At 50.3% G+C, this 25,198-nt stretch overlaps 2 protein-coding genes and 1 long non-coding RNA gene across 4 annotated transcripts; 2 read left to right on the top strand and 1 right to left on the bottom strand.

The window, feature by feature from the left end:
• Positions 1 to 7: 7 nt before the first annotated feature.
• On the top strand, positions 8 to 8,884 carry MTA2 (metastasis associated 1 family member 2). Its single transcript, XM_060019041.1, has 18 exons — positions 8 to 641; positions 1,394 to 1,461; positions 1,905 to 1,998; positions 3,584 to 3,701; positions 3,835 to 3,898; positions 4,083 to 4,200; positions 4,477 to 4,579; positions 4,761 to 4,860; positions 5,035 to 5,223; positions 5,327 to 5,401; positions 5,521 to 5,579; positions 5,742 to 5,839; positions 5,956 to 6,095; positions 6,363 to 6,591; positions 6,788 to 6,877; positions 7,212 to 7,330; positions 7,431 to 7,573; positions 7,802 to 8,884. The coding sequence occupies exons 1-18, from the start codon at positions 614 to 616 to the stop codon at positions 7,965 to 7,967; spliced, it is 2,001 nt and encodes a 666-aa protein (XP_059875024.1). The 5' UTR covers positions 8 to 613; the 3' UTR covers positions 7,968 to 8,884.
• On the bottom strand, positions 3,206 to 5,501 carry LOC132429986 (uncharacterized). Its single transcript, XR_009520416.1, has 3 exons — positions 5,447 to 5,501; positions 3,807 to 3,886; positions 3,206 to 3,378 (listed from the first exon to the last, which is right to left on the bottom strand). It is a non-coding gene; the product is annotated as an uncharacterized lncRNA (long non-coding RNA).
• Positions 8,885 to 10,253: 1,369 nt separating the features above from the next.
• Positions 10,254 to 25,069, top strand: TUT1 (terminal uridylyl transferase 1, U6 snRNA-specific). 2 transcript variants are annotated; one of them, XM_060019040.1, is made up of 10 exons: positions 10,263 to 10,368; positions 11,401 to 11,908; positions 11,986 to 12,176; positions 20,163 to 20,478; positions 20,663 to 20,763; positions 21,804 to 22,273; positions 22,841 to 22,950; positions 23,119 to 23,229; positions 23,413 to 23,505; positions 23,875 to 25,069. In XM_060019040.1, exons 3-10 carry the CDS (start codon positions 12,162 to 12,164, stop codon positions 25,017 to 25,019), a joined length of 2,361 nt encoding a protein of 786 aa, XP_059875023.1. In that variant the 5' UTR covers positions 10,263 to 10,368; positions 11,401 to 11,908; positions 11,986 to 12,161; the 3' UTR covers positions 25,020 to 25,069. The 2 variants fall into 2 exon arrangements, with proteins under 2 accessions (XP_059875022.1, XP_059875023.1); XM_060019039.1 differs by lacking the exon at positions 11,401 to 11,908 and having other exon boundaries at positions 10,254 to 10,368.
• The last annotated feature ends 129 nt before the right edge of the window (positions 25,070 to 25,198 follow it).

The raw sequence follows: 25,198 nt of genomic DNA, 5'->3' as shown, positions 1-25,198 counted from the left end.
TTCGAGTCTTTCGCGGCCGCATGCGGAGCTGCAGCACTCCGGGGCGAGGAAAGAGTTAAGCCCAACTTCTCTCCCCGCCCTCGGGGGAGGGGCCGAGCCGCAACGGAAATAACCGAGCGCCGGGCCGCGGTTGGCCGGGGGGAGCCGAACTTCTTCCGGAAGTAGCCGAGCTTTGAGGTCTAGTTCTCCGACCGGAGCCGAGCGCTGGGCCTTGTTCTGCGGATCAGCCGAAGGTGTTCCGGAAGGAGGCGAACCCCGAGGCGGGCAGGGCAAGCCTTCGCGGCGGCCCTCCGAGTCCAACGTCTGGCGGGGCTCGGCGAGCGCGGGGGGAGCAGCAGCCTGGATCCGGTCCGGCGGGAGCCGAGCTCCTTCCGGAAGAAGCCGAGCGGGCCGGCGCCGGCCTCGGCGTCCCGGGCTAGAGGCGGTAGAGGCGGCGACGACAGCGCGGGCCGGGATGAACCGCGACGGCTGAGGCGGCGGAGGTGCCGGCTGCGCGGGCCCGCCTGAGACTTCTGTGAAGCACCAGCCCCGCGCTCCGGGCTTCGCTTCGAGCCCTGCCCCAGTGAGCCTCCCGGACCCCTTTGTGCGGCCGGAGGCGGCGGCGGGAACGGCCATGGCGGCCAACATGTACCGAGTGGGGGGTAAGTACCGGGCGTAGGGGCTGCGGGGCCCGGGGCGGGAGAGGCTGGGGGCCAGGATCGGAGAGGCTTGGCACCCAGTGGCGCGGGGAGCCGCGTTTGGGGCGGCATGGTCCAGAACGCGGACCGGAACCGGAACCGGGAGGGAGGGGAGGGAGGGCGCGGGGATCGCGACTCGACTGAGCACCGAGACTCCCGGAGAGGCTTCGGGCGGCCCGACGGCACTCGCGGGGCTGAGTCTGGGGTCGCCGGTGTCGCGGAGTGGGCTTGGGAAAGTGGTTCTGAAGGAATTGACAGGGCAGGCAGGGGACGCGGAGGGCCGGGGCGACCGCTTTGCCACCTGCGGGGGAGCCGTTGGGAGGTTTCCTCTTCCCAGGCGTTATTGTGCGCCTCGGTTCGCAAAGGTGGGGGCCCTGCGCAGGAGTGAACAATTAGTCGCTTGGCCCAGACTGGGATGCAACTCCGTCGCTGAGTGGTGGGGACTGCTGGGGAACCCCCTGCTTCTTGTCTCCCCCTGAAGGCTCACTTTTGAGTGAAGGATCTGATTTTAGAACTAAGTGATAAGGGGTGGAGAGTGGGGCATCCTTTCCTTATTTTCTGTTAGTTTCTCCACTTCCACATTTAAGCGTCCTCTCTACCTCGACCCTTATCTCCTTTTGGTCTACTCGGGCCTGCTTTCGCTCCTCCCACCCTGGTGCTCGGCTCTCCCATCTACTCCTCTGATCTTGCCGGTTCTTCCCCACCCCCTCCTACAGATTACGTCTATTTTGAGAACTCCTCCAGCAATCCTTACCTGGTTAGAAGGATTGAAGAGCTCAACAAGGTGAGTGGAGCAGAGTCCCGCCACCTCGCCACCAACCCCCCGCCCCCCCGCAACCTCCTCTTTCTTCTGAGGTCTCTAACTTCAGGTGAATGAGAGAGAGAGAGAGAGAGAGAGAGAGAGAGAGAGAGAGAGAGAGAGAGAGGGAGAGAGGGAGAGAGAAAACACAAACCCTATCCTAAGTACCCATTCATATTCATTCATTCATTTATTCATTCATTCCACACATTCAGGAAAGGCTATTGAGAGCTTAGTGGGAACTTTGCTATTCTGTTTCTTGGGGGCCAAGGAAAGGGATTTGGAAGTCTGTCCTTAAATGTAAATCTCTTGATTCATAATTTCTTGGGCTTTTCTTACATCCTTTAGACTTGCTCACTGTTGTTAGTCTCTTTATGCATTTCCACTTTCAAATGACTACTTTTCACCACCATTTTTTCTCTCCTTAGACTGCAAATGGAAATGTGGAGGCAAAGGTTGTGTGCCTTTTCCGGCGAAGGGACATTTCTAGTAGCCTCAACAGCCTGGCTGATAGTAATGCCAGTAAGTGTCTTTGTACCCCACCCCCGGCCCCCCGTCTCCCCCTGCCCATGATCTGAAGCCTGCGCATGTCTCTGCAGGTGTTTCTCTTGGTAGCATGCCCAAGGCAGGGGTGTGAGTTTGGGGGTGGTAAATGCCTGGTCTGCAGAGGGAGGCCTGTTTTTACACGTTGGGTTGGAAGCAGGGTGGAGAGGCCATGATAAGGAAAGCCAGAATTTGGCTTGTGTGTGAGCGTGTATTTACGAGATGATAGTATTTAAATAGGGGATGAGGAGGAGCTTTAGAGAAGCAGGACTCTTGGGGGACAGTTTTGGTTATGTTGGGACAATGGGTGGTGACTGTGAAGGTCAGGTGAAGAGGAAGAGATCGTACTTAGAAGCCTGTGTAACAGGGAAGCAGGTTTTTTTTTTTTTTTTTTTTGTGGTCATGAGGTGGTAAGGATACATGGGTGGGAGGGAATAAATAGGAAGCCAGGAGTTTTCTTGCACTTTTCCTCTTTCTCACCTATCCTGACTTCCCCTTTACTCCACTTTACATCTTTCCTTTTTCTTTTTGCGCTATCCTACGTCTCTTTATGCTTTCATCATCTTTTCAGATACATGTTCTTCCATTTCCCTTAGTTTCTGTTTCTTTTTTCTGCTTTGGCTTTCTTTTCCCTTCCTCTTGTTTTTCCTAAATTATTTTTCTCAGTTTAGGCATTTTTGGGCCTTGGACATGAAGGGGTTAATGAGGACCTGGGCCTACCAAGTTCTCCGGCCCTTTGGGGTTTCCAGTCCCTTCTGGCAGGGGCTGACCTTGGCCTTGTCCAATCAGAAAGGGTGTGGGGGGTGTGGTCCCCCTTGCCTTAGGGCAGGGTTTCCGGAGCACACAGGCGAGGGGGTGGAGCCTACCGCACACCCCCCTTTCTCCCTGAGGCTGGGAACAATGTACCAATGAGCCTGGGACTGTGGCTCCTTTGCCCCCTCCCTGTTCGGTTGGCACCCAGCCAAATTAACCCTTTCCACCAAGGTTTCAGGGCAAGTTGCAGCTCCTTGGGGAGGAAGGTGTTGGCACTGGCTTGAGAGGTACTGTCCTTGAAAGCCCCACAACAAACGATTGTTAGCCAAGTAGAAAACAAGGGATAGTTAGGGTCGCACGTGACATTTAAGAGCAAAGTCTCCTGAAATTTGCAAAGAGGAACTGGTAAACACACTCCTGTGTGGGGCTTTTACTCGTTTATTTAATTTGGATTTCTGGACCCCAGGCTAGTTTCGCAAGAGACAGGTGGGATCTTCTTGCTGGGTCTCGTGAGCAGATTTGTGCTGTATGAGTGGTGTCTGAGCCGTGGCACCTGGGTCTGTGATGTATTTCTGTGGCAGTCTTTGCACTCTCAGCAGCTCTTCCCTAGAGAGTGATGGAGAGTTGGGAGTAAGGGGGTGGGGGTGGGGGTGGGGAAGCTAAGAGGGAAGCTGGTGGTGTGAGAGGCAGGTACCTAGGGAATGTGAGAAGAACAAGTGAGACAGGAAATATTTTCCCTGGGTTAGAGCTTCTAAGGTGGCTTCTTTCTGAATTAGTTTCTGACTCCGCGTCTTCCTCCTAAATCTCCCAGGGGAGTTTGAGGAGGAATCAAAGCAGCCAGGGGTGTCGGAACAGCAGCGGCATCAACTGAAGCACCGGGAGCTTTTTCTTTCTCGGCAATTCGAATCGTTACCAGCCACCCACATAAGGTATGGGACAATCGGGGCCACTGTGGCCTGCATGCACTTATTTAGAAGGTGGAAAGGAGGGACTAGTGTATTGGAGCTGCTGTACAGAGGAAATGAGGAACTCACCCAGGGTTTTCTGACCTCTCTCCTGTAGGGGGAAATGCAGTGTGACCCTCTTGAATGAGACAGATATCTTGAGCCAGTACCTGGAAAAGGAGGTGAGAAAGAGGTGTCGGGAGAAGAGGGAGGGAAGTAGGTATTGCCCCGAAAGGCAAGAAGAAAGTCTGACTGGGATGAGGTACGGGTTGACGGGCTGCCTGTCTTGGGAACTCTGGATACACCCCACTGCCCCCTGCCTATGAGGACTGCTGCCCTGCTTACCTTCTCTCTTTCCATCTCCAGGACTGCTTTTTTTACTCACTGGTGTTTGATCCTGTGCAGAAGACACTTCTAGCTGATCAGGGGGAGATTCGAGTTGGTTGCAAATACCAAGCTGAGATCCCAGATCGCCTGGCAGAGGGTATGCAGCAGGAGACAGTGTATTATGGCTACGGGGTTGTGTAACATCAGAGTCTCTGAATGGTGTGCCCTGGCGTTGTGTGGTGCACAGTCTGCCTGGCTCTGTGTTGTGAACGTAGCAGAATGGGACCTTAGGAACCGGAAAGGGGCAAATGGGCACATTGGGAAGAGAAGTCTGAGAGTTGAGGTGGCTGACAGAATCCAAGGAGGAGACGAGGTGTTACTTTGTCAAGACATCTGTTATCCTCCCCGATGATACCATTTCCCCATTCCCCAGGAGAATCTGATAATCGGAACCAACAGAAGATGGAGATGAAAGTCTGGGATCCAGACAACCCTCTCACAGACCGGCAGATTGATCAGTTTCTCGTGGTGGCCCGGTGAGGGGTGGGTGGATGGGGCAGATGGGCTGGGGGTGGTGTGGACATAGTTCTGATTCATGTTCGTAGAGATGGACTTTATTTATTTTTGGCCTGGGTGTTGTCCTTTTTTCTCATCTGGCTTGGTTCCTCAGCCCACTTGCGCTTTCTGCTTTCCCTGACTCCTCACTCTCTCCCTTAGAGCTGTGGGGACCTTCGCGAGAGCCCTAGATTGCAGCAGCTCCATTCGGCAGCCAAGCTTGCACATGAGTGCCGCCGCCGCTTCCCGAGATATCACCCTGGTGAGCAAGAAGTTGGTGGGTAGTTGGGTAGGCTGGGCTTTGTGGGGACCTGCAGAGCCTTGGGACTCTGCAGGGAGGAGGGTATCTCTGAGGGAGTGGGAGTATTTAAAGAGCAACAGAGGAGTGGTGCTGAGGGTTTCAGGTCATCAGCATTGTTTCCCACCTTTCCTGTAGTTTCACGCCATGGATACATTGCAAAGGAACGGCTACGACCTGGCTAAGGCCATGTCGACCCTGGTGCCCCAAGGGGGCCCGGTGCTGTGTCGGGATGAGATGGAGGAATGGTCAGCCTCAGAGGCCATGCTATTTGAGGAGGCCCTGGAGAAGTACGGGAAGGATTTCAATGATATTCGCCAGGACTTTGTAAGTGGATGGGACTAGGAGGAGAGGTGGAAGAGGTGACAGGTGAGGGAACCAGGACCAGGGGCCAGATAGCAGCTCATCCTTCTTCCTTGTGCCTCCTCAGCTACCCTGGAAGTCACTGGCCAGCATAGTTCAATTTTATTACATGTGGAAAACCACAGACCGATACATTCAGCAGGTGAGGTCTGGGCTGGGGAGGCTGGACCAGAGGCCTCCTGCTCACCTCTGCCTTTGAAGTTGGTGACATCCTCCCTGCTGAGATGCTCTGATCCTTTTTACTTTTTCTCCTTCCTGCAGAAAAGATTGAAAGCTGCTGAAGCAGACAGCAAACTAAAACAAGTCTACATCCCCACCTAGTAAGTGCGACGGATAGGGGAGACAGGCATGTTTCCCTTCTCAGCCCCTAACCTGTGCTTTCCTAAGTGGTTGGGGGGTGGGTCGGAGACGCTGTCAAATTACAGAGACAAAGTGGAAGTGGATTCTTTTCCTTGACCAGTTCCTGGTTTCTCCTCCATTAGCACCAAACCAAACCCTAACCAGATCATCTCTGTGGGCTCAAAACCTGGCATGAATGGGGCTGGATTCCAGAAGGGCCTGACTTGTGAGAGTTGCCACAGTGAGTTCCAGGAAGGGATAGGGATGCAGGGGGTGAGCCGGGCGTTTGCTCTGGCCCAGCAACCTGAGAGGCTCAGGTAGCCTCCGGACCATTCCCTCCTCTCCATGTTCCTGCAGCCACACAGTCTGCCCAGTGGTATGCCTGGGGCCCACCCAACATGCAGTGCCGCCTCTGTGCTTCCTGTTGGATCTACTGGAAGAAGTACGGGGGACTGAAGACCCCAACCCAGCTTGAGGGGGCTGCTCGGGGCACCACAGTAAGGATGGACGATGAGGGACAGGTTGGGGAGAGCAGTAAGCTAATTGGTGTGAGCTTTAAGTGAAGGCCAGAACACCCAGCTCCAGTAAGGTTATGGCTTGACTGGGGTGGGGGTGGGGTGGTACTGGACAGTGGTTGGGGAGCCAGGCAGGTCAGGATGGCAGCAAAGAGATCAGGCAGGAATAAAAGACCCTCCATCAAGAATGGAAGAAGGGAGCCTTGGCGACTGACTGTGTTCTCCCCTTTTCCTATGTCCTTCTTCCAGGAGCCACACTCGAGGGGTCATTTATCCAGACCCGAAGCCCAAAGTCTCTCCCCCTATACGACCAGCGCCAACCGGGCCAAGCTGCTGGCTAAGAACAGGCAAACATTCCTGCTGCAGACCACGAAGCTGACCCGTCTTGCCAGACGCATGTGCAGGGACCTGTTACAACCGAGGAGGGCTGCCCGACGACCTTATGCCCCCATCAATGCCAATGCCATCAAGGCAGAGTGTAAGGGCAGGAGTGCTGGGGCTGGTGGCAGGTTCGGGGTTGCTCTGGCCAGAGACCAGTGTTTCTCTGGGTGTTTAAGGACAGTAGTAGGGATAGTAGGCCACAAGGATTTGTTACGAGGTTAGGCATGGTTCCTGGCCCCAGAGGAGGCCTGAATAGTGAAGCGCCTTCAAAAGCGTTCATCTTTGTTCTCCAGGCTCCATTCGACTCCCTAAGGCCGCCAAGACTCCACTGAAGATTCACCCTTTGGTGCGGCTCCCCCTGGCAACTATTGTCAAAGATCTGGGTAAGGGTGGGTATAGGATGGGGAACCTTTAGGGTGGTGTCTGGCTCCCGGTCCTTTTATCATCAAGATCCTTCTCTTCCCCTGCTTTTTTCTTTCCCACTGAGTCCAAAAAGGTTTAGTCTAACAGACTGTACTTTTGTAGGTTAAAAATGTTACTTTTCACATGCTATCCAGTATAACTATATATTGATTGATAAGATCATACTCATGTGTGACTTTTGAAATACTGGTGATTACTCTCCAGACCCCTCCCCCGTCACTGCTTTTGGGGATGCATACAGAAGAGGAAGTGTGAACGTCCTCTAAGGTTTCCTTTCTTTTTTTTCCCTGACAGTGGCCCAGGCACCTCTGAAACCAAAAACACCTCGGGGTACCAAGACGCCGATCAACAGAAACCAGCTGACCCAGAACCGGGGACTGGGGGGCATCATGGTGAAACGGGCCTATGAGACTGTGAGTTGACAGACTGGAGTGGGCCGAGTTGGGTGGGCTTTTGTATCTGATAGGTGTCTGAGAGTCTCCTCTCTCATTGTGCTGCCCCATTCTTTTCCAGATGGCAGGAGTCCCCTTCTCTGCCAATGGAAGGCCTCTGGCCTCAGGGATTCGCTCAAGCTCACAGCCAGCAGCCAAGCGTCAGAAACTAAACCCAGCTGATGCACCCAATCCTGTGGTGTTTGTGGCCACAAAAGATACCAGGTAGGGAGCCCTCCATGGGAGGGGCTGAGAGGTTGACAACCTAGATTGGTGGATATGGGAAAGGAAGTAGGAAGGAGTATCTGAGCAAGACCAGCTCCACGAAGACTGGGTGCAGGGTGGGTGGGGATGTTAGGAAGGAATGGGCTGGAAGGTGGAATTGTAGTGGAATGTGGGGTTTCATCTTGAAGGTCTTTGCCTTTTTTATTGCCCCCTTCTCTTCTTGGCCAGAGCCCTGCGGAAGGCTCTGACCCACCTGGAAATGCGGCGAGCTGCCCGCCGGCCCAACTTGCCCCTGAAGGTGAAGCCACCACTGATTGCAGTGCGGCCCCCAGTCCCTCTTCCTCCATCCTCACATCCTGCCAGCACCAGTGAGCCCATTGTCCTGGAAGATTGAGCATCTGTGGGGAAGGGAGGTGGGCTGAAAGCTAGAGGGTGGGTGCACAGGGCACCTAGCCTCCCTTCCCTTTAGTATCAAAGGGAATGAGGAGTGAAGGAGGGAGGGAGCAAGTGAGCGTGTCCTTGGAGGGGTTGGACGCCCTCTGGTGTTAGCACTTGGAGGCTTGTCCCCTTCCAGTGCTTCTCTGTGCCTGGTGGTGGAGGGCAGACTGCAGGAACTGGTCCATTGTGGGAACCTAGCCTGTTTTGGGGGGTAGGACCCACAGTTGTCTTGGACAGTTTTGGGGGGAGGGTTTTTAAATTTTTAAAAAATTTTGCCTCCCTTTGTGAAAGGGGATGGGGGAGGGGAAGAGTAAACAGATATCAGGTGGTGGTATCTGGTTGGGGGTGGGGGGCGTGCACTGCCATGACTGCCATGTCTTTTTTTTTTTTTTTTTTTCTCCTAATTGAGGGTTTCTCTTCCTGTCCGGTGTCCGGACTTTCCTAATTGGAGTTTGAGGTCCCATAACCCCAGCCTATGCTCGCTCTTTCCTTCCCTCCCCTTGTCCCCTCTGCCTTTTGTACGCCAGTTCTCAGAAATAAAGACCTTTTGTCTGTTTTTTTAACCTCGGATTCTGTAATTGGTTCTTATAGTAACAAATAAAAAGCTGTTTTCTTCAGCTCCTCCTGGCTCAGCTATTCTCTGCCGTGTGCATGCGTGTGTGTGTGTGTGAGTGTGTGTGAGTGTGAAGGTGCTTCTTTATTTCCTAACTCTTAATCCCCTTTCCTTTTTTTTTTTTTTTGCGATACGCGGGCCTCTCACTGTTGTGGCCTCTCCCCTTGCGGAGCACAGGCTCCGGACGCGCAGGCTCAGCGGCCGTGGCTCACGGGCCCAGCCGCTCTGCGGCATGTGGGATCTTCCCAGACCGGGGCACGAACCTGCGTCCCCTGCATTGGCAGGCGGACTCTCAACCACTGCGCCACCAGGGAAGCCTTCCCCTCTCCTTTTTACTTAGAGGATTCTGGGAGTTGTTAGAGGCCAGAGCAGGATGTAGCCCACTTTGGGGTGTACTGTAGGATCATATCACCTAGGTCTGTGGTGTATTTGCACAGACTGCTGCTTCAAGGATCCCCAAGGGCAGCCTCAGCGACTGCCTTGATATTGGGGCCCACTCTAGTGCTGTTTCCTCCCTTTTTAAGTTTGGGAGACAGATTAGACATTTGAGCTGGTCCCAACAAGAGGAGCACCTTAGGAGAGAGAACGAGAAGTTACGCCTACTGTGTGCTCCTTGAGCACTTTCTTTAGAGATGGGGAAAAGCCTCAGCAGTTGTGACTTGCTCAAGGTTAGATCCTGAGATGTCTGCCTCAGGTCCGCTGCTCTTTCCACAGCCGGAAGCTGTGGAAAGCTGTGGGTTGATCAAACACAGCAGGAGCTGCTTAGCCCAGCTGATAGGCCCCTCCATCTCATGGTCCTTGTCCCTGGGGCCTCCCTAGCTCTCTTCCTCCCTCCCTGGCCTGAGCCAACACCTTGGTAGTGTAGGGAGGAACTGACCACTATAATATTCTAGGGGGAAGCAGCACCCTCCAGTGTCTTCACTCAGCTGCCACCATAGCAGGTTCTGCTAAATGCCTTTAAGTGGGCCGGTGGCTTTGGCTCCTGGTGGGTGCACTCCACGCAGCCCGCTTACGCGGAAGAGAGGCGATCTGGCTGTAGCCCGTGGAGTGCGGAAGGTGCCCGGTGGGGGCAGAGCTCCCCAACCAGGGTTAGGGAGAGGTTGCAGAACTCCCATTCTGGGAGAGGACCGACGGCAGAGGGAGAGGGTAACAGCCCTGAGGAGGTTGGGAGTCTAGGGACAGTGCGGGCTTTGTGGAGGATCCGCCTTTATTCACTAGGTAAATATGGGGTTGAGGATACAGTCTCTACTGCCCCTTGAAGGAGGACACAGCCTGCTCTCGACCACCCAGCAGGGAAACCGCCTGCCGTCAAGCAGCGGGCCCGGCAAGAAACCCGGCACACGCTGTGGCTGCCTTATGAATATTCATGACCTTTGGGCCAATCAACGTCTGAACAGCTCAGAGCACGCCAATTGGCTTACCGCATGCAGATAAGCATCGTAGATGGTATTCCTAAAGCTGGTAGAGGCTTAAGTCGGGCTGGAAACGGAACCTTGAGCGAAAAGAGCTCGGTTTTCGGAGGAGTGTACCGCGCGATTGGGCGACGGCTACGTCACTTCCTATCGGACGGGCGGAAGTTGCTTCCCAGCATGGTGCAATTTGTAGAAGTGAGTTCCGGTCGTGGCCGAAGTGGTTGCATTTTGTTAGTACCGGACAGTTGTGATGGCTGCGGTGGATTCGGATGTCGAACCGCTGCCTCGCGGGGGTTTCCGCTGCTGCCTCTGCCACGTCACTACGGCCAACCGTAAGCGGTGGCTAGTGAGGGGGGTGTTTATGGGCTTTCGTCTTTGGGTCCTAGCGAAAGTTAGGGTTATAGGTCATAGTTCTTGCCAAGTCGGTTGGTAGGGTCTCACCTCCGTTTTCTCTCCGCTGTCCGAAGGGATTACAGAGCGGGGGAGAGTCCCACCATCTTACACCCCAGCTTCCCAGTATCTGAAATCTCGACGACAGAAGTTTCGTTATTTTATTTCCTCTTTAACCGTCATCTATTGGATATTCCCTTTGTGCCTGCTACTCCGCTGGGTTCTAGAGCGGGGAGAGGGGATTTAGAGATGAAGGAGCTCACCACCTAGAGATGGAAACAATTTCAGTACCTTATAGATGTGTTTGGAAAGCTGCCCGGTCACAGAGAAGGTAGTAATTAAGTGAGGGAAGCCCTACAGAGGAGCTTCCCAAAGGCAGAGATGGGTGAAGTAGTATGGTATGCATGTTTGGAACGTGGGTTTGGAAAAGGAGACAAGGTCCTTTTATGACAGCGTGAGAAGCTCAATGAAACCTCATATTCCACTTTTGAAGTCTGGAATCATAATCTCCCCTAAACATGATCTTTCATTCTTTTCCTTTGTGAATGGCACTACCACTTGTCCAGTAGGGCAAGCCAGAAATCCAGGATAGTCTTCTCTGGCCCCACATATACACTGGTGACATCAAGCAGCTGACTCAAAATGTAATAAAAATTTAAAAATCAGCTAAGTTTTCCCGCATTCACCATGTACCAGACTCTCAGGCAAGTGCTATATATGAATAATATCAATGTGGTAGGTACTATTATTATCTCCATTTTATACCTGAGGAGACATGAACAGCGAGGTTAAGTAAGTTGCCCAAGATTTCGCACAGCTTGACAGAGCTGGGATTTGATTCTGGGTAGTGTGACTTCTGATCCTGCACTTGTAATCTCTATAATATACCCAGAAATGATAAATAGTCTAGGGTCCTGATTTATTTAGTTCTTCTATAAATGACCTAGATAAGTTACCTGTTAATTTCTTTACAGTGTGCAGGTGTTGCTCTACCTAGCACTTGTAGATGGTTTAAGAAATACTTGTGGGGCTTCCCCGGTGGCGCACTGGTTAAGAATCCGCCTGCCAATGCAGGGGACACAGGTTCCAGCCCTGGTCCGGGAAGATCCCACACGATGTAGAGCAACTAAGCCCGTGCACCACAACTACTGAGCCTGCACTCTAGAGCCTGCGAGCCACAGCTACTGAACCCATGTGCCACAACTACTGAAACCCGTGTGCCTAGAGCCCGCGCTCCACAACAAGAGAAGCCACTGCAATGAGAAGCCCTCACACTGCAACGAAGACCCAATGCAGCCAAAAAAAAAAAAAAAAAAGAAATTGAAAAAAAAAAAAGAAATACTTGTGTACAGCCAGTTCTCCTGGGAACCACTTAAAATGCTTTATATAGACAAATGGACGAGAGAGGAAGCTGCAAGGAGCCAGGACTTTGTCATTCAAATGCCACATTTTCTATGGCTTGGAAGAATCAGTAGGATCTAGGTATGCCGAGAAAAAAGTCGGGGTAGGTACACTGAAGAGCAATTCGGATGTTTTTGTCCTCACCTTTGTCTTTGCAGGACCCAGCCTAGAGGCCCACCTGGGAGGCCGAAAGCACCGGCACCTGGTAGAACTACGAGCTGCTCGAAAGGCCCAGGGACTTCGAAGCGTGTTTGTCAGTGGCTTTCCCCGGGATGTGGGTTCTGCTCAGCTCTCTGAGTACTTCCAGGCATTTGGACCTGTGGCCAGTGTTGTCATGGACAAGGACAAGGTAGAGTGAGTGGCTCTGGGGGTAAAGAATGAGTCAGGTGTCCTGCACACCAAAAGAAATGGGGCGGGAGACCAGCAGCCTGTTTCTGCTGGTTCCTAATGTGGCTTGCCCTTGGTGGACACTCCAGTACTTGGGCTAGTCCAGCTTTGTGAGTCTCTCACCCTCGCCCCCCCACCCCTGCTTGGATTTTATCAGTTCGTCAGAATTAGTCACTGGGGAACTTGTTGGTCATTTATTTATTCAGTCAGTCTTTTATTTGCCAAATATTTATTAGCTGCTAACTTTGTACTAGGCACTGCTTAGAACTGCATTCTGAGTAGTGCATAGGTTAGTCATGGTCCCTGCTTGCACAGACCTTACAGTCTAGTGGAGGAAGTAGACAATTAAATGAGTAACTACTACAGTGAAGTGGGTGCTTTAAGACCACACCATTGGGAGATCTATCCTAACCCTTCAAGAAACTGGTTGATAAACCAGCTAGCAGTTTATTAACTTATGCTGAAAGGTACTGAGGTCATCCGGTCAGAATACCCTGTCGTCTGGACAATGCAAGACAAACAGACTTGTTCTTTGTGGTCCTTTTTGTCTTGCTTCCATGCCGACCTTTTGTCAGAGTCTCTCTAGTCCCCTGGAAAAAGTTTGCCGTTGTGGTGATGTGCTCCGTGGTCATATTGTAGCTCTGAGGCTACACTCTGGTTTTGTGGGCTTAGATGATCCCAAATCTACTTAGCAGCTCAGGTCTTCTTTTACCACGCCGTGGGGTCTGTTTTTCTTAGAAATTGCATTCAGCAACCGACTCACAATGGTTTAAACAAACAGGGTTCAGTTGTTCTCTTATAACAAGAAGTCCAGACCTGGGCCGTCCAAGATTTTACTGTTTTCCTGCTCTGTCATTATGGGCATATGGCTCTCACTTCATAGTTGTGATTATGCTGGTTCCACATCTTCCGACAAGAAGCAGCAGCAGGTTGAAGGGCAGACTATCAAAGGCTAGGGTCATCTGAGTCTGATCCCTTCCCCCGCTTTCTTTATTTCCCAGGAAAATATTTCTCAGAGGCCTCTTCAGCAGACATCTCCTTATATTTCATTGTCCAGAACTCTGTCTATTACCTGGTTACTCCTAGCTACAGGGAAGCCTGGGAAATGAAGTTTTCTTAGCTGGGCACTTTGCCCCTCTGAGCAAAAAGCAGGGTTCTGTTAGTAAGGAAGTTGGGAGAATGTATATTGGGTGGGTATTGGGTGGGCAATTGGCAGTGTCTGTCCCAGGTGAACTCTTCAGAAAGCTCAATGCCACCATTTTTGTTCATATTTATTTCAATTGTAAAGAAAGATCTTTTCCTGAATTTAAACCTCAAGTTTTTGAGGCTTCTATCAATAATTATAACAATAATGACTAAAATTTTTATGGAGCAATTATTATGTACCAATTATATGCTAAGTACCGTATATCTTTTTTTTTTTTTTTTTTTCCGGTACGCGGGCCTCTCACTGTTGTGGCCTCTCCTGTTGCGGAGCACAGGCTCTGGATGCGCAGGCCCAGCGGCCATGGCTCACGGGCCCAGCCGCTCCGCGGCATGTGGGATCTTCCCAGACCGGGGCACGAACCCGTGTCCCCTGCTTCGGCAGGCGGACTCTCAACCACTGCGCCACCAGGGAAGCCCTAAGTACTGTATATCTTATTTAATCTCCACAACATTTCCTTGAGATCATCACTGGGGAAGTTGGAGATTTGGGGGAGTCCCTACTTGGGAGGCAGTCACGAGTTACTTAACCTCTCTGAGTTTCAGCTGCTTAATTTGTAAAAAGGGAATAATAACACATACCTTGTTGTAGGAATCTTATGAGACTTTGAGATAGCTTACGTGAACTGTTCGGTTAATAATAAGCCCTCAGGGGGCACGGGTTCAGTCCCTGGTCGTGGAACTAAGATCTTGCATACCACACAGCGCGGCCTAAAAAAAAAAAAACAACTTGCAAAAAAAAAATAAAGACCTCAGTAAATAGTGGCTGTAGTTGGGGATGCTGGTATTGAGAGGAGAAAAATGGCCGGGATACATCCTTCTGAATCTGCTTATCCCACCCTCCCTGATGCCTTTTGTGCCGTTCTTGAGAGAAATATGTGCACACAGACAAGGCCAAGCAAAGAGACACCTAATTGCTAGCTGGGGCTTCGGCTGCAAACTTGGTGTTGCACTGCAGTCTGTTGAGCTGTGTGATTCCTCAGAATCAGAAGATTCACTTGGGCAGGCCCAAGTGGCTGCCTTTCTCCTTAGTTTCACTTTGGTTCTTTGTGCTATTTGACATAGGGTAGAAGTGAGGGTAGACGGGGGACCCCCTTTTCTTTTTCCCCTCCTTGTATTGTCAATTGATATTATATATTATTAAGATATATAATTCACTGTTTGTTAGTATATTTGGAAGATTCTGCAACCATCATATGATCTAATTCCAGAATGTTTTTTATCACCCCAAAAAGGAACTGTGAATCTATTATCTGTCATTCTCCAATTGTGATTCAGGCCTGTGTGCTGGTGAAGCCATCCCTCTGGTTAATTTTTGTATATGGCGTGAGGTAGGGGTCCAACATCATTCTTTTACATGTGGTTATCCAGTTATCCCAGTTGAGAAGACTGTTCTTTTCCCATTGAATGGTCTTAACACCTTTGTTGAAAATCAGTTGGTCATAGATGTACGAGTTTATTTCTGGAGTCTCAATTACATTCTCTTCATCTGAATGTCTGTCTGTCTTTTTTTAAAAAATAATTTTTGGCTGCGTTGGGTCTTCATTGCTGCATGCGGGCTTTCTCTAGTTGTGGCGAGCAGGGGCTAACCCTTCGTTGTGGTGCACAGGCATCTCATTGCGGTGGCTTCTCTTTGTTGCAGAGCATGGGCTCGGGAGCGTGGGCTTCAGTAGTTGTGGCTCGTGGGCATAGTTGCACTGCAGCATGTGGGATCTTCCTGGACCAGGGCTCGAACCTGTGTCCCCTGCCTTGGCAGGTGGATTCTTAACCACTGCACCACCAGGGAAGTTGTGAATGTCTATCTCTATGCCAGTACCACACTGTCTTTTTTTTTTTTTTTTTTAATTAAAAAATTGTTTGGGAACTTCCTGGTGGTACCGTGGTTAGGACTCAGCGCTTTGGCTGTCAGGGCCTGGGTTCAATCCCTAGTCAGGGGACTAAGATCCCGTGAGCTGTGCGGCATGGCCAAAAAAAAAAGTTTTTTTTTAATTGAGGTAACATTGGTTTGTAACATTATATAAATTTTATGTGTACAACATTATATTTCTATTTCTGTATACCCTACAGTATGGTCACCACCAAAAATTTAGTTTCCATCCATCACCATACAGTTGATCCCCTTTACGCATTTTGCTCTGCTTCTTCCCCTCTGATAATCACTACTCCTCTCTGTATCTATGTGTTTGTTTTTGTTTGGTTTGTTCATTTATTTATTTATTTATTTATCTATTTAATAGATGTTTTTATGGTACATATAGTACTTTATTTTTTTAAAAACTTTATTTATTTTGGCTGCGCTGGGTCTTAGTTGCAGCACGCAGGATCTTTGTTGAGGCACGTGGGATCTTTTAGTTGCAGCATGCGGACTTCTTAGTTGTGGCATGCATGCAGGATGAGTAATACTCTAATATTCTATTGTATATATACACCTCATCTTCTTTATCCATTCATCCATTCAGGGGCACTTAGGTTGTTTCCATACCTTGGCTATTGTAAATAATGCCGCAGTGAACATAGGGGTGCATATATCTTTTTTTTTTTTTTCCCTGTACACGGGCCTCTCACTGTTGTGGCCTCTCCCGTTGTGGAGCACAGGCTCCGGACACGCAGGCTCAGAGGCCATGGCTCACGGGGCCCAGCCGCTCCGTGGCACGTGGGATCTTCCCAGACCGGGGCATGAACCCGTGTCCCCTGCATCGGCAGGCGGGCTCTCAACCACTGCGCCACCAGGGAAGCCCTCATATATCTTTTCAAATTAGCGTTTTCGTTTTCTTTGTATAATAACCCAGGAGTGGAATTGCTGGATTGAATGGTAATTTTAGTATTAATTTTTTTGAGGAATCTCCATACTGTTTTCCATAGCGGCTGAACCGCTTTATATTCCCAACAGTGCACGAGGGTTCCCTTTTCTCCACATCCTCACCAAGACTTATTTCTTGCCTTTTTGATAATACCCATTCTAATAGGCATGAGGTGATATCTCATTGTAGTTTTTTTTTTTTTTAATCTTTTTTTTTTTGGCTGTGTTGGGGCTTCATTGCTGTGCACGGGCTTTCTCTAGTTGTGGCAGGCGGGGGCTACTCTCCCTTGCGGTGGCTTCTCTTGTTGTGGAGCATGGGCTCTAGGCACGCTGGCTTCATTAGTTGTGGCACGTGGGCTCAGTAGTTGTGGCTCGCGGGTTCTAGAACACAGGCTCAGTAGTTGTGGCGCGCGGGCTTAGTTGCTCTGCGGCATGTGGGATCTTCCCGGACCAGGGCTCAAATCCATGTCCCCTGCCTTGACAGGCGGATTCTTAACCACTGCGCCACCAGGGAAGTCCAGTCTCTTTGTTTTTAAAATTTTGGTTGAGTTGTATAAGTTCTTTATGTATTTTGGATATCAGCCCATTATCAGATATATCATTTGCAAATATCTTCTCCCATTTGGTGGGTTGTCTTTTTATTTTATTGATGGTTTCCTTTGTTGTGCAGAAGCTTTTTAGTTTGATGTCGTCCCATTTGTTTATTTTTGCTTTTGTTTCTCTTGCTTGAGGAGACATATCTAGGAAGATATTAAGAACAGTATCAAAGAGCTTACTGCCAGTGTTTTCTTCTAGGAGTTTTATGGTTTCAAGTGTTACATTCAAGTCTTTAATCTATTTTGAGTTTATTTTTGTGTGTGGTGTGAGATAGTGATCTAGTTTCATTTTTTGCATGTGGCTGTCAAGTTTTCTGAACTCTGTTTATTGAGGAGACTGTTCTTACTCCATTGTATGTTCTTTGCTCCTTGTTGTAAATTAATTGTCCATATACATGTGGGTTTATTTCTGGGCTCTCAGTTCTGTTCCATTGATCTGTGTGTCTGTTTTTCTGCCAGTACCATGCTGTTTTGCTTATTATGATTTTGTAATATAGTTTGAAATCAGGGCGTGTGATACCTCCAGTTTTGTTCTTTTTTCTCAGGATTGCTTTGGCTATTTGGGGTCTTTTGTGGTTCCTATAAATTTTAGAATTTTTTGTTCTGTTTTTGTGAAAAATGTCCTTGGGATTTTTTTTTTTTTTTTTTTTTTTGAGGTACGTAGGCCTCTCACTGTTGTGGCCTCTCCCGTTGCGGAGCACAGGCTCCAGATGCGCAGGCTCAGCGGCCATGGCTCATGGGCCTAGCCGCTCCACGGCATGTGGGATCTTCCTGGACCAGGGCACGAACCCATGTCCCCTGCATCAGCAGGTGGACTCTCAACCACTGCACCACCAGGGAAGCCCTCCTTGGGATTTTGATAGGGATTGCATTGAATCTGTAGATTGCCTTAGGACATTTTGACAATGTTAATTCTTCCAATCCATGAACATGGAATGTTTTTCTATTTATTTGTGTCTTTTTCAGTTTTTTTCAACAATGTCTTATAGTTTTCAGTGTATATGTCTTTCACCTCCTTAAAGTTTATTCCTAGGTATTTTATTATTTCTGTTGTGATCGTAAATAGTTTTCTTAATTTTTCTTTCTGCTGGCTGATTGTTAGCATATAGAAAGAGAACAGATTTTTGTACCCTGCAACTTTGCTGTATTCATTTATTATTTCTAGTGGGTTTTGGTAGAGTCTTTAAGGTTTTCTATATATAAAGTCATGTCAACTGCAAATCGTGATGGTTTTGCTTCTCCTTCCCAATTTGATGCCTTTTATTTCTTTTTCTTGTCTAATTGATCTGGCTAGGACTTCAATACTGTTTTGAATAAGAGTGGTGAGAGTGGGCATCCTTGTCTTGTTCCTGATAGCTTTCAGATTTTCACCATTGAGTATGATGTTAGCTATGGGTTTGTCATATATGACTTTTATTATATTGAGGTGCATTCCTTCTCTACCCATTTTATTGAGAGTTTCTATCATAAATGGGTAATGAATCTTGTCAAATGCTTTTTCTACATCTACTGAGATGATCCTATTTTTATTCTTCAGTTTGTTAAAGTATGTGTCTTGTTGATTGATTCATGGTTGTTGAACCATCCCTGCATCCCGCTTGATGGTGTGTATGATCCTTTTAAGGTATTATTGTATTGTATTTGCTAATACTTTGTTGAGCATTTTTGCATCTATGTTCCCAAGAGATATTAGCCTGTAGTTTTCTTTTTTTGTGTTGTCTTTGTATGGTTTTGGTATCGGTGATGTTGGCCTTGTAAAAATAAGTTAGGGGGCTTTCCTGGTGGTGCAGTGGTTGAGAGTCCGCCTGCCGATGCAGGGGACATGGGTTCGTGCCCTGGTCCGGGAAGATCCCACATGCTGTGGAGCGGCTGGGCCCGTGAGCCATGGCCACTGAGCCTGTGCGTCCGGAGCCTGTGCTCCGCAACGACGGGAGAGGCCACAACAGTGAGAGGCCCATGTACCCCCCCACCAAAAAAAAAAAGGTTAGGAAGCATTCCCTCCTCTTCAGTATTTTGGAATAGTTTGAGAAGGATAGGTATTAAGTCTTTGATGGTCCTGGACTTTTGTTTTTTGGGAAACTTTTTGATTACTGTTTCATTCTCCTTACTCGTGATCAGTCTATTCAGGTTTTCCATTTCTTCATGATTCAGTCTTTGAAGGTTGTGTGATTCTAAGAATTTGTCCCTTTCTTCTAGGTTGTCCCTTTGTAGGTTTGTTGGTGTATAGCTTTTCATATTCATAATATTCTCTTACCCTTTGTATTTCTGTGGTATCCGTTATTATTTCTCCTCTTTCATTTCTGATTTTATTTATCAGAGGCTTCTCTCTTTTTTTTCTTAGTGAGTTTAGCTAAAGTTCTGTCACTAGTACCACACTGTCTTGATTACTGTAGAGAGTACCTTTGTATAAGCAGGATGAGGTTCTAGCTTTACCAGTGAAGAAAATATAAAAAAATATGGCCTTTTGCCAGAGCAGTTATATTTTTTCTGCTCCTGCTAACGTTTTACCTTAAAAAAAAAAATGACCCAATGAATATCATTAAACTCAACCAAATCATAGCAGCAGTGCTGTCATATTGCTGGTAAGTTTGTTGAAGATAGGGTTTATATGTTTATATTTATGCCTAACACAGTGATCATTACATGGATTCTTTTTTTTTTTTTTTTTTTTTTTTTGTGGTACACGGGCCTCTCAACCGCTGCGGCCCCTCCCACTGCGGAGCACAGGCTCCGGACGCGCAGGCCCAGCGGCCGTGGCTCACGGGCCCAGCCGCTCCGTGGCATGTGGGATCCTCCCGGACCGGGGCACGAACCCGCGTCCCCCGCATCGGCAGGTGGACTCCCAACCACTGCACCACCAGGGAAGACCCTACATGGATTCTTAATATTAAAAGAGTCTAATTAAAGCAGGAAAAGTTAGGGGGTGAGTCACAGTATTACCAGTGAAATGTCATTGGGAAGACGGGGGTTTTATAAAATAGGTAAAATGAGGTTTTTCAGAGGCAGGCTTGGGTGAGAATAAAATGTATGCGATTTGAGTGAAGGAGATAATTGCTTTTCTAAATATGTTCCCTGGTGGGAATTCCCTGGCGGTCCAGTGATTAGGACTCCACGCTTTCGCTGCCGAGGGCGTGGGTTCAATCCCTGGTAGGGGAACTAAGATCCCATAAGCCTCGAGGCGTGGCCTAAATAAATAAATAAATATGTTCTCTGATGTTATGGAAACAGCAAACAAATTTCCCAATTTATATGGTGGTCCCCATTTTAAAGATTCTCACCCACTGTCAGACCATGTGTTTGGATTCTAGGTTCTAAAACCATCATCATTGTCCCTCTTGTGGTTTGACAGGGAGTGTTTGCCATTGTGGAGATGGGGGACGTGGGTGCCCGGGAAGCTGTTCTCTCACAGCCCCAGCACAGCTTGGGAGGACATCGCCTGAGGGTCCGGCCACGGGAGCAGAAAGAGTTCCAGAGCCCAGCCTCCAAGTCCCCCAAAGGAGTGGCCCCCGACAGTCACCAGCTGGCAAAAGCACTAGCGGAGGCCCCGGACGTGGAGGCACAAATGGCGAAGCTCGTGGGGCTGAGGGAGCTGTCTGAGGCTGAGCGGCAGCTTCGGAGCCTCGTGGTGGCCCTAGTGCAGGAGGTCTTCACAGAGTTCTTCCCTGGTGCGTCACCTCCCTCACTGTGTCTGAGCCCTCCCTGTCCTTCCTCCCCTGTGTTTGCATCCCCAGTCCTCCCTCAGCTAGTGGTGTTCATTTGCCTGCTTTTCCATCTTTGTGCCCCATTTTGTTCTTCCACCACTTACTCCCTGCAGTGTCTCTTGACCTTTATTCTCTGCTTGGCACCCAGGCTGTGTGGTCCATCCTTTTGGCTCTTCCATAAACAGCTTTGACGTCCATGGCTGTGATCTTGACCTCTTCCTGGATCTGGGGGACTTGGACGAGCCCCAGGTATGTGACCATGGAGGCAGCTGTGAAGAGTCAGTGGAAATGGTCATGTCTGGGCAAACACTTGACCTCTCGTGCCTTAATTCCTCATCTATAAAATGGGGGTAATAGGACCTGCCTGAAAGGGTTATTATAATTGGAGAAATGTGAATATGTATGGATATTGGATAGGATAAGATGAATCAACATGGGATAAATGGCATTTGTAACAGGGAAAAAAACAGATTTCAAAATAGCATGTATAATATCTTATTTGGGGAGATAATGGGTTATGTTTTTGCTTATCTGTGTTTTCTAACATGTAATGTACAGATCCTGCCTTGGGAATAGGAAAGGGTCATTATTTTTTAAATAGACTATTTTTTAGAGCTGTTTTAGGTTCATAACAAAATTGAGCAGAAAGTACAGAGTTCCCATATACCTCTCACCCACAGAAGGTTTTTTTTTTTGCTGCACCTCACAGCTTACAGATCTTAGTTCCCCCACCAGGGATTGAACCCGTGCCCCCTGCAGTGGAAACGCACTGGATTCCTAACCACTGGACCACCAGGGAATTCCCTTTTTAGTCTTATTTAATCTGGAACAGTTCCTCTGCCTTTTTTTGTTTTTCATGACAATAACGTTTTTCTAAAATACTGACCGTTTATTTTATGGCATTAAAAGGTTAATTTTTAAAAAGGCTTGTGAGGGCTTCACTGGTGGCGCAGTGGTTGAGAGTCCGCCTGCCAATGCAGGGGACACGGGTTCGTGCCCCGGTCCGGGAAGATCCCACATGCCGCGGAGCGGCTGGGCCCGTGGGCCATGGCCGCTGAGCCTGCGCGTCCAGAGCCTTTGCTCCACAACGGAAGAGGCCACAACAATGAGAGGCCCACGTACTGCAAAAAAAAAAAAAGCTTGTGAAGGTTAAATGAGTTGATATTTATAAAGCCTTTAGAATAGAGCCTGGCACATAATAAGCAGTAATAGGTATATCTTAGGGATGGAATGTTCCCTGGTTAGGGGACTGCAGGTGAGGCAGTTACTCAGCTCGTTTCCATCCACAGCCAGCCCCAAAGGCTGCAGAATCTCCATCCCTGGACTCGGCCCTTGCATCCCCACTGGATCCTCAAGCCCTGGCCTGCATCCCAGCCTCCCCTCCAGACTCACAGCCTCCAGCTTCTCCCCAAGACTCGGAAGCCCTGGACTGTGAAGTCCCTTCCTCCTCTCTGGCACCCCGGACTCCAGACTCTGCTTTGGCCTCTGAGACCCTCGCCTCTCCCCAGTCCCTGCCTCCATCCTCGCCACTGCAGGAGGACCTGGGAGAGGGGGACCTGGGGAAGGCCATGGAACTGGCAGAGGCCCTGAAGGGGGAGAAAGCAGAAGGGGGAGCCATGCTGGAGCTGGTGGGATCCATTCTTCGGCGCTGTGTCCCTGGAGTGTACCGAGTCCAAACTGTGCCATCTGCCCGACGCCCTGTGGTCAAGTTCTGCCATCGGCCTTCAGGTCTCCACGGTGACGTCTCCCTCAGTAACCGGTACCTTTGTTTGGGGGGTGGCGGGGAAGGCCGGATGGGCACTCTGGGGAGGTTGAGGAGGGTGCCCTGCACCAGCTGAGCCTTTGGTTGTCCTTATTTGGTCCTGTCTGTCTTTCTGATGCTCATCTCATGTCTGGCTTTCATTTCAATGTTTGGAAAGTGTGTTTCTTGGGATACTGTTTTTAAGGATTTAGGAAAGAGTTGCATGGTTGAATAAGTTTTAGCATTGGGAAATGCTGAGTTAAACACAGGCAGGTTTCTCCCTTCCCTCCCTCTCCCCCACTTCCTCTTTCCTCCCTGTCCCTCCCTTCCTATCTTTCTTTGCATAGTAAAGGCTCTGATAAGTCTTACAATAACATGCTCTGTAACTAAGACATTTATAGGATGTAGTGTTTCCCAGACACGTTTGATGTTCTTTTGTACATACTCTCTCCAGACCATGTCAGAAAACTCGGGAAACCCTCTGTTGGCCTTCTTCCAGCTGGCCCCCATTACACAAGCCTGGAATAAGAGCTGGGGGTGATAGGTTCCTGAGCCCTAACACCCTTGTCCCCCCCTCTGTCCCAGGCTGGCCCTGCATAACTCCCGCTTCCTGAGCCTCTGCTCTGAGCTGGATGGGCGAGTACGGCCCCTTGTGTACACTCTGCGCTGCTGGGCTCAGGGTCGAGGGCTGTCAGGTGAGAATGAATCAGGACAGACTTGGGGCTGTGTTCGTGTCGGGGCAGAGGCAGGGACTCAGGGAGAGAAGGAAGGTGGCAGGTACAGGAACCAGGGTTGCGAAAACTGCCAAGGAGGGGATCAGAACCGCCTCTAATCTAACCGGAATTAATTGATTATTTACCCAGGGAGTGGCCCACTTCTCAATAACTACGCCCTGACCTTGCTCGTGATCTATTTCCTTCAGACCAGGGACCCTCCTGTGTTGCCCACTGTGTCCCAGCTCACCCAGAAAGCAGGTACAGTAGCCCGGCCTCCACCCGCTCTGTCTCGTGAGCTTCATCTCTCTTCTTCATCTCACTTAGACATATTGAGCTTCCCTGGGAATGAGATCTCTGCTATCACTCCCATATCCACCCTCCCCCGCCCCCCCTTAATCTTCGTGCTTCCAGGCTCACCCTCACCTTTTTTTACTTTCATAGGTGAGGGCGAACAGGTGGAGGTTGATGGCTGGGACTGTAGTTTTCCCAGGGATGCCTCGAGACTGGAGCCCAGCACCAATAAGGAGCCCCCGAGTGAGTTTGGGGAGCCTGGGAGAGGACTAATAAATGGTGCTAATGACACAGTTACTGGCACACAGCAACCTCGTGGGATAGCTAATATTGTTATTGCTACTTAACAGATGAAGAAACCATGCCTTGGAGTAATTGAGTGGCTTGCCCGAGGCCATGCTGCTGGCGAGGGGAAGGGGCGTATCTGGGAGCGCCACGGGAGAGAGGTGTGACCTCCTGTTTATAGGGATCAGAGGAGCCTGGCCCTGGCACTCTTCTGAGCCACTTGGGAGGGAAAAAGAAAGTCCAGCTAAGGGAATGGCTCTGGCACAGGGCTGATCTCACTTCTGGCCTCCAGGTGACCCCTTTTCCCTGGGTTTTCTGTTCCTCCAGGTTCCCTGCTGGCCCAGTTCTTCTCCTGCGTCTCTTGTTGGGATCTTCGTGGCTCACTGCTGTCCCTGCGGGAGGGTCAGGCACTGCCTGTGGCAGGGGGCCTGCCCTCTAATCTCTGGGAGGGTCTGCGCCTCGGTCCCATGAATCTCCAGGACCCCTTTGACCTGAGTCACAACGTGGCAGCCAACGTGACCAGCCGGGTGGTCGGGCGGCTACAGAACTGCTGCCAGGCGGCAGCCAGTTACTGCCGAAGCCTCCAGTACCAGTGCCGTTCCTCCCGGGGTCGGGACTGGGGGCTGCTTCCCCTTCTGCAGCCCAGCTCCCCTAGCTCCCTGCTGTCTGCAACACCCATCCCCTTACCCCCCGCTCCCTTCACCCAGCTCACTGCTGCCCTGGCCCAGGTGTTACAGGAGGCTTTGGGGTGCCATATAGAACAGGGAACCAAGAGACTGCGGTCAGAGGGAGGTGGGACTGGGGAGCCTTCCCAGGGAGGGACAAGCAAAAGATTGAAACTAGACGGACAGAAAAGCTGTGAGGCGGGGCAGGAGGAACAGCAGGGACGTGCAGGGGGCCACAGTGAAGATGGGGTGGAAGAAATGGCGATAGAGGCTGGAGAGTCAGTGCAAGACTGGGCCATGAGGAGCCCTGGGCAGCCAGGGGAGCTGGCCCCGATGACCGGAAAGCATCTAGGCACTGGAGAAGAGGGGCGGTCAGGCCCCGCAGCGCTGGCTGAGCAGGGGCCCAGAGGACCTGCGGCAGCCCAAGAAGGGTCTCAGGCCGAGGCAGGGAAGGGGGCGTTGCTCTCCTCAGTGGGCTGGCGCTGCGCCTTGTGCCACCGAGTGTGGCAGGGGCGGCGGCGTGCCCGAAGGCGCTTGCAGCAAATCAAGGAAGGCGGTGGAGCTGGTGCTGGCACAGGAGCAGAGTGGCTGGCAACTGAGGCTCGGGTCACCCGGCAGCTGCGAGGCCTGAGCGGTACTGAACAGACGCCAGGGGCCGAGCCACTCCTGACCTTCGTGGTGTCTGTCTCCCAGGCTGACCAGGCTCTCACTGTGACCCCACTCCGGGATTCTCAAGGCCTGTTCCCTGATCTCCATCATTTCTTACAGGTTTTCCTCCCTCAAGCACTTCAAAACCTGCTCAAGTGAAGATGGGGACCGTAAAGGGCAATAAAGCTGCTAGTTTAATAAACGCTAGTTTCTGCTAATTTCCACCTGGTAATAATCCTCCTTCCCCCCAGTGCTTAATGCAGCCTCTCCCAGGTACCCTCTCTCGCCACCCTAAGATAGGTCTCTCAGTATGTTTCCTTCAGAGCCCAGGAGGAGTG

This window comes from Delphinus delphis, chromosome 8, assembly GCF_949987515.2.
Source record: "Delphinus delphis chromosome 8, mDelDel1.2, whole genome shotgun sequence".
Classification (NCBI taxonomy): Eukaryota; Metazoa; Chordata; class Mammalia; order Artiodactyla; family Delphinidae; genus Delphinus; species Delphinus delphis.
Note: the sequence above shows the minus strand (reverse complement) of the source record. Positions and strands in the feature narration are given on the sequence as shown.